This window comes from Juglans regia, chromosome 7 (assembly GCF_001411555.2).
Source record: "Juglans regia cultivar Chandler chromosome 7, Walnut 2.0, whole genome shotgun sequence".
In the NCBI taxonomy this organism is placed as follows: Eukaryota; Viridiplantae; Streptophyta; class Magnoliopsida; order Fagales; family Juglandaceae; genus Juglans; species Juglans regia.
Genome location: NC_049907.1, coordinates 40,093,734 through 40,101,963, shown reverse-complemented (window position 1 = coordinate 40,101,963; position 8,230 = coordinate 40,093,734). Strand labels below are relative to the sequence as shown.

General features: G+C 36.0%; 1 protein-coding gene across 1 annotated transcript; it reads right to left on the bottom strand.

The window, feature by feature from the left end:
* Window positions 1-6,303: 6,303 nt before the first annotated feature.
* Window positions 6,304-7,864, bottom strand: LOC109006721 (protein ALP1-like). Its single transcript, XM_035691541.1, has 4 exons — window positions 7,268-7,864; window positions 6,903-7,134; window positions 6,535-6,779; window positions 6,304-6,468 (listed from the first exon to the last, which is right to left on the bottom strand). The coding sequence occupies exons 1-4, from the start codon at window positions 7,862-7,864 to the stop codon at window positions 6,304-6,306; spliced, it is 1,239 nt and encodes a 412-aa protein (XP_035547434.1).
* Window positions 7,865-8,230: the final 366 nt, after the last annotated feature.

Genomic DNA, 8,230 nt, shown 5'->3' with positions numbered 1-8,230 from the left:
GTTTCAACGACTTTGTGAGGAGAATGAGAAGAACAAGGCTGAGGTGGAGGGCTTCAAGAAAAAACCTGAGTCATTTAAGAGTGATGCCCAAAAAATGCAGGCTTATTTTGAAGAATGCGACAGACTCGATAGTCGTGTTACAAAATTGGAGTCACAGAGAGAGTCTCAACAGGAGACTCTGGGAGATGAGTAGCCATCCTCTAGTTAATGGGTTGGGGACTTTTTTGAACTAAAACAGATTTTTTGAACTTGTTAGAGTACAATCTCTCAAATCAAGGTGCATCGACCTTTTGTTTAGCATGTTAGGGTGGGTGTTTTGTGGGATCTTGGTTGGAAGTGGGGAATTATGCCAGGACAAAGATACTAGTAAAGAGCATGTATCCTTTTGATAGTAGGCCCATGGAAATATAGGATTTACAATAGCGAAGTGGGATTAAGAACATGGTACAAGTATGATATTAAACTTAATGCTCTCAGTTTTTTAACGTCTTCCCCTAAAATTGCACACTGCTATTTTACTTGCATGTTAAAGACTTGCTGAATTGTTAGAAAACTCCATGATCTTTATAGATTATTCGACTTGTAGTTCAAAAAAAAAAAAGTTTAGAACTTTTAAATGGATAGTATAGTAATTGCTATACAAAATTTAATGATGGTTGCTCAATACATATTAACTTAAAGTGATAATGGTGATAGTGGCTTGAATATGTATTTGTGCTAGTAGTATTAAAGTAGAAATGAGATGTGTTTGAAACATACATGCCCCAATTCACAAACTCTAGGTAGTTTGGGAAAAGTCAGTCTAATATGCAAAAGGTTGAGTAAGAGGCCGTGGGTGAAGTTACAATGATTTGTATTAGATGTTACCCTTTAATTTATAAAATATGTAGCTGGATTAGATATATACTAATATGCACTCCGCTTTTTATATTTCTCTATGGATGTTGATATATAGAAATTAATAAGCACACATGCACTATGCACAACAGTTGTTGATTTTACACATTATATATACCTCCTTTATTTTCAAGTTTCTTTACTATCATAAAGATGTCAGTTTAGTTGTTGAGCTATCTGTGGGTATTAGGGCATGGTTAATGTTGAAAAATTTAAAACAAGTATAAAATATGGAGTGGTTGTGAGACTTGCATTTGACCTTTTACATGTACACTGATATTTGACAATCTTTATCTAATTTTTCAGTCATCAGAAATAGGGACTAAATATCCAAACGGTGACGATGGAGTGCCTGAGCATGCAGAACAAACATAGGAGAATCCAAGCTATCTCCATGAATTCCGTGGTCGAGAAGATCTTTCTTAAAAGATATAGAATGAACTCCCCAACCTTGTATGAAATGCACGAGAGGGCTTCAAGTTAATACATGCATACTATTTTGATTAGTTTGCTCCAATGCATGTTTTATGTAAATACGTGCATGCAGCTGGCCGGTGACATGCAATGACACAATGTGGCATTTCAATATATATATGCATGTTGAACTATCAAGTACTTTTTTTTTTTTTTTTTTATTTGGGGATTTGGGTAATATTTTGGAATTATACTTGTCATTGTCTGGAGTAAACTGCATTGGCATTGGCACTGGCACGGCTTAAGACAAATATCTAATATTTGACAAATGTGGGCATTAATTAATTTTATCCCCTAATATGCAATGTGGGATGTTAGTCCCAAAACTAAATTGTCTCAAAACAATCCCAACAGCATATAATTTAGTGGATATTAATATCAATTCAAAGTTTTTTCTGGCATATTAAGCATGTCCTTAAAAATATACTATATGTATATACTGCTCGACATTTCTGACGATTATGTGCCTGTCCAAATTAGTTATTTATGGTGATATTTTTTAGTCAGTGTTGTACATTTCTGAAAGGAATTAGTTATGCCACAAGTCCGTAATTCTCGCAAGAAAAAAATGTCAGGAAAAAGTATCCTTGACGACAATATTTAGTGGCAAATACAAGAAGACAAATTCTGGCACACATATTATGGTCAGAAATAATATGCAGGAGAAACTTTTCCAGTAAAGAATTATCGCCAGAAATGCTCATTTTTTTATGAAAATAGCACGCATGAAACAATCATTTCGTGCTGTATAACATGGACGGAAATGCTCATATCTGGCGAGAAAAGGCACCAGAATATGTATTTCTATCGAGTAAAACCACCTCATGGGTCAACATATTTCAGGCAAAATTCACAGTACATCGACTTAGGATTTGGTGATACTAGAAAAAGACCGAAAAATGATATTTCTTGCATTAAATGAGGTTGGACAAACATGATCGGAAAAATTAAGAGTGTTCATTTGGATTCCAGTCTGGGTATCTAGGTATACCTTGCCCGGAACCTTGCTTTCAAACCCTGGCCAGGTTTTGGCTTGAGTATACTCGGGTTATCACCTGGGCAAGAACCCGAATGAATCCGGGTTTTAACAACCCTAGGGGTGCAAATGGGCCGGTCCGGTCCGGTCCGGTCCAACGATGGACCAAACATTTTCGTTCCATCATTTTTCCTGACCGAACACCCATAGGGACCGAACTGGACCAGTAGCTATCGGTTCGGTCCGGTCCGGTCGGTCCATTCGGTTTGGCCTATTTTTTTTTTAAATCAATTAATAAAAAAAATTTATTTAAAATACTAAATTAAACTAAGTGACTTATTAATGTGGATTATATAACAAATTCAATAAAAAAATATTTTATATGGTCAATGAAAATAAATTAGATGAAAATTACATTATTAATTTATATAATTATTATATAATTAACTAATTGATATTATATATTAGTTAATTCATAGAATATTAATAAGTGTTAATAACATATTTAAAATTTTATATTGTTAATTTATAGAATATTAACAAGTATTAATAACATATTTAAAATTTTATATTGTTAATTGTACAATTATTATATAAAATATATTTTTTTAAATTTTTCATTCGGTTCGGTCCGAAAAAACCTTGGACCGTGGACCAGGCCGAGACTTTTCGATCCTCTAAAATGTGGACTGAGACCGGTCTCTGTCTTGGTCCAGTCTGGACCAAAACGGTCGGTCTGACCGGACTGTTTATCACCCCTAAACAACCCAAAAATCTGGGTTCTAGTTTTCAGCCCTTTCTTTTTTAATAAAGCCTTCAGTATTTAATATTTTTCACAAAAAAAAAAATGCTGAAAAGCTTTTTTTTAATCTAAAAGCCTATATTCTAGTACAATTGTTTTAAGAAAAAATATTGACAAATATATTTTTATATTTAAAACAATTATTGCCTTTTTAACTAAATGCATCTTAAAAAAAAATCAATATTTATCATGTAAAATGCATGCAATAATGTAATTCACTACATATTAAATTACATTACATTACAAAACAAAAAATTACAACATATAAAATTAAAAAATATAAAAAATACATATCAAAAGTGGATTGTAAAATTACATATCAAAATTACATGCAATAACACAAACTTCTTCTGTATTGAGTGAAGGCTTGAAATCTCATTTCCTAGCAATATTAAGGGCTGGTTTGGATATTGAGACGAGATGAGAATTTTGAGAATTTTGTGAATAGTATATAGATGATATGAGTGAAAATTTTGGGTTGAAGAATAGAATTTATGTGGGTCCCATTGTAAGATGTGTTTGGAAGTAAAGTTGAGATGAAAATTTTCTATTTTGAAAGCAGAGAGATTGGTGGGTCTCGTTCTGTGCATTTATGGCCTGTCAAATAAATCACGCGTCCTTTTTAATTATCAATCCCTGATTCGTCTCTTTCCCCTTGAGACTTTGTTCATCTCCCGAGTCGTTATACATTCTCTGAAATGCCAAACCCTCATAAGGGCATGTGTTTCAATACTTCGTGAAGCCGATTGTGAGAGCTGCGTTTGATGACCGCATCTCCTGCATTTGAAGAATTCTTCAACAGCCGTGTGACCTGCTTTTCAAGTCTCGCATCACCTGCGTTTGAAGACCCAGCCCTCTCCAGCTCTATCGATTGAGGGTTTGCACTGGTTTCGTCTTCCCTGTTTCAATTTTGATATTTCTGAAACAACTACGAACTGGCGAAGAAGGTATGTTCCGGTATTACTGTTCTCTACTAAACCAAATCCAAGGAACGGAGATTATGGTTTGGTTCATGCATTTCGCATCTCCATTTTCTTGAGATCAGTGTGTTCGATTTAGAGTGACAATGGTTGGGGTTTGAGTCCCTGTTGAGAAATTGTAATAGGCATTCTACATATTTTGTTTCATGTGTCCCCTTTATCGTTTGGTTATTTCCTACTTCATGTGTTTCCAATCGCAAGCATCCGAAGCCGAAGGATGCATTCCGTTGAGATTCTTCCGCAGTCGTAATTTATTAAAGTTTTTACATGATAGGATCCCGGGAGTAAAGTGCTCTGTGTTGGGTTTAGGTTGATATGGGACAGATTGTGCAAATTTGCATTATCTCAGGGTTATCACCCAGCTACTGTCAATTTCATTTATCACATAACAACCGACTTTCCCTTTGCCACTTTCTAAAATCAACCTAAACATGGCACTACATTTACATGGCACTGCATTACATTCGATTGACATAGTTTTTGAATGTGAATTTGGTTATTTATGCTGGGGTTTATTGGATTTTCGCACGAGGTCTTCATCCTGTGTTTCTGTTGTTTGGTCAAAACATTCGACCAAGAATTATATGAATATATGCTGGCAAATGCTAAATATCTGAGATGTTGTGTGTTTTTATCTCATATCTTGTGGCTGCTTCAACTTTACATACGCCAAGTATTGAATATATGGGTTTGAATCAGTTTACTTGGCCCTCTATCACTTTATTAAATAGTCAAGCTTTCTGTAAATGGCCTTTTCGGTCCATTACTTGACTCTGTTATTCGACTTACCATTTTGAATCGTTGGGAAATGGGTGAGGGAGGTTTATGGTAGACCAACTACATCGTACAGTGATATTGTGAACAATGGCAAACAAAGGAACTGGAGACTCCATTTGCATATGCTGCAGTGAGGTATTATATTTGTGATATTGTTATAGTTTCCAAACTATGTGTCCGATGTTAACAATACTGACCTTGTGTAACGCAAACCAATAAATTGATCAGCTGTTATATTTTTTTAATCACAACGCATTTCCCTTGATAACAACCATATTGCATGAATTTACCTATGGCATATGCACAGGCCAGCTTGTTACTGAGTTCTTTGCCTTTATTCTCTTTGGCAATGGCTTGAAAAACTTTACAGTAGCATACATTTTACTTTGTCGTTTTTACTTTGTCTTCAAGAATTATGCCAACGTGTAGCGGTGTGTCCATAAGCTGCCCTCATCCTATGAGGCTAGAAGATGAGCTGGTTTTGGGACGAAGACCTCTATGTTATTGTGGCACCCCCTCCAAACTACGGACGTCGGCCAAGCCCAACAGTTTTGGGAGGCGTTTCTTTAATTGTCAATATTATAAAGGTGAAAAACAATGTGAATTTTTCCAATGGGTTGATCTTGCAATGTCGCTACCAGTTTGTTGTGGACGCACGTTGGAATTAGCAGAACGAAGGAATGAAAGGATAGCCCATGAACGTGCAAGAATAGAAGAGGCCAAGTTCCAATCAATGAAGATGAAGTACAAATGTACATTGATCACATCTTGACTTTTATTTATTACTTTATTTTTTAGTGTTAAATTTCCTAAACATAATGATAATGTTAATCATTTAATGCTACCTTAAATGATATTTCGATGATGTAAACGACATGGTTGGTGTTAGAATCATTTTGAAATATTGTTGTAAGTGCGGGTCAAGTTGTAAACTGTTGTATTTAAAGGTATTCTATGTTCTGTTCCTATCTTATATGCTTTACACAATATTTTGCTTTTAACAGAATGGCTTGTGAACTGTTGTATTGAAGTAGATGAAGAAGTTCATCACTGTTGTATTTAAAACATGTCATCCACATGTGGCCTGGTTGTGAGCTATTGTAATGTCATCTCGGCAATGCTTGTACATGTTACCTTTTAACACAGACTCAATTATTAAATACTCAATTTCCAAAACCACCAAAAACACAAATGCGCGTGACTTCATTGAAGATGAAGTCATCTACCATGTGGTAGTTTATCAAGTAACTACTATCCGTTCATCAGCAAACTCATCTTGTCTAATAAATACATATACCAAATATCCATGCAATCCTTACAAAACCCGCCATACAAAATACTATGAATTATTTAAATAGTACAAAACCATCAAGACTTTTAGCAAAAGCACCACACGTTCATTCTCCAAATCTATCTGCCCACATAGGGATCGCAATCCCATCTCTCTGTGCTATCATAGCACTAGCTGACTCATGGGACATGTCAACCACTTCAGATGTCTCGCCCGCATCATTATCCGCCCCAGTCAAATTTTCTTCACTAAACTGAAGCTCCAATGCAGCCTGAATGAACTTATCATTCGGCGTTACCGTTTTAATAAGGTTGTGTAGTGTACATCATGCAGTAACGAGCATACCTTGCCTGGTAGGGCGATATCGAGGCATTGCAGTCAATATTTGAAATCGTTTTTTCAATAATGTGAATGTACGTTCAATAATGTTGCGCATCGATGAATGACGGAAGTTGAAATATTCTTTATAGCCTCGAAATTGACGACCTCTATAACTATCAGATCGATGATACCTCTCTCGTGGATAGGGAGGCATAAACTTCTCAATGCATGGAAATGCAGAATCAACAAGATAATAATATCCTGTCATATGTGCAAAATATACAAGACACAATGTTATAAATTAGGGTAAAAATTTTGCTTCATAATTTTTTACACAAATTGGTCGAAGGCATTTTAAATTAAATCAAGAGTACAATTATTTACCTTCCGGTGGCCAAGGAAATTGATTTCGAGATCGACTCAAAGCATCCAAAAATACGTGGGCATCATGAGCTGTTCCTTCCCAGCCAGTATATACATACGTGAACTTCATATCGAAGTCACATAAGCAAAGCACATTTTGTGCGATTCGACCACGATGATTTCTATATGTGTCACTTAGTCTAGATGGTGCAGCAGCATCAATCATGGTACCGTCCATCGCACCAAGACATTTCTGCAAGACCATTATCATATTACGTAGCTCAACAGTATTATTATTTTCGTAACATGCGAAATAAAAAAAACAAAACCAAACACACCCACGATAAAATTAAAAAACCACAGTGCAAATATAGGAAATTTCATACCTCGAACCATGGATAATTATGGGGGTTCCCCGCAATGTAAGGATGGACCCCATCTATGTCTGTGCGCCTAATGATAGTCCTCCCTAGCTGATGTAGCGCACGCATAACCGTCTTCACATGGCGGTTAATTTTTTCGCTTGAATGTTGGAATCGGTCCCCAACGATGCGTTGACCTTGTGCGTGGCCAACAAGTAGGCAAAACATTCCCACTGATTCTTCCACGGAGACCCGCTCTGTAGGGTCCATTATTAATGACTGTCGTAAAAGGTCACACATATAACGGAAGGCAGGAATCTCCATATGAAACATTGTTTTGCAAGTCCTGGGGTTCCCATTCAAGATTGCTTGAATGTATTGATCCCCCCGAAGCCCAATATTGTGTTCGGGCACTCGAACTCGACCTCCACTCAATTGTGATGCCATCCACATCATGTAGATGATGTTACACTGCTGCGTTGCGGCTTCATCTCCACTCGAATGATATTCTTGGATAGGGTCGTCAGCCTCGCTGGTATGAGACCTAGTTGAGGATGTATTCTCAATGTCGCTGTTTGTTTCTATCAATGGGACTTCTTCCGAACTACTCTCATTGTCCATTATGAATACCGGAATGCTTGTACATACAAACATATAAAAAAATTTAAAGATTACTTCTCAATTTAAAAGGTAAGTTTAAAGCAAATATTGAGGTGGGAATGGCCTTTTCTGTTAAACCCATGTCGGTCTTGTTTGTATTTTATTTTTTAACCTTGTCTAACCAGCATTATCACAATATAGAATCATATATAGAAATGCATAGGGTGAATGATGTAATCAAGTTTGCAAATTAGATAGACGAAAATGTTAGCACTGATCACATCTCAATTGCAAACCAACGAGCAATAGAAACATCTCCACTTGAATGGTTCTTCAAGTAATGAAAAAACTAAAACATGCCAAAAAATAAGTTCTAGTTGCCATGAA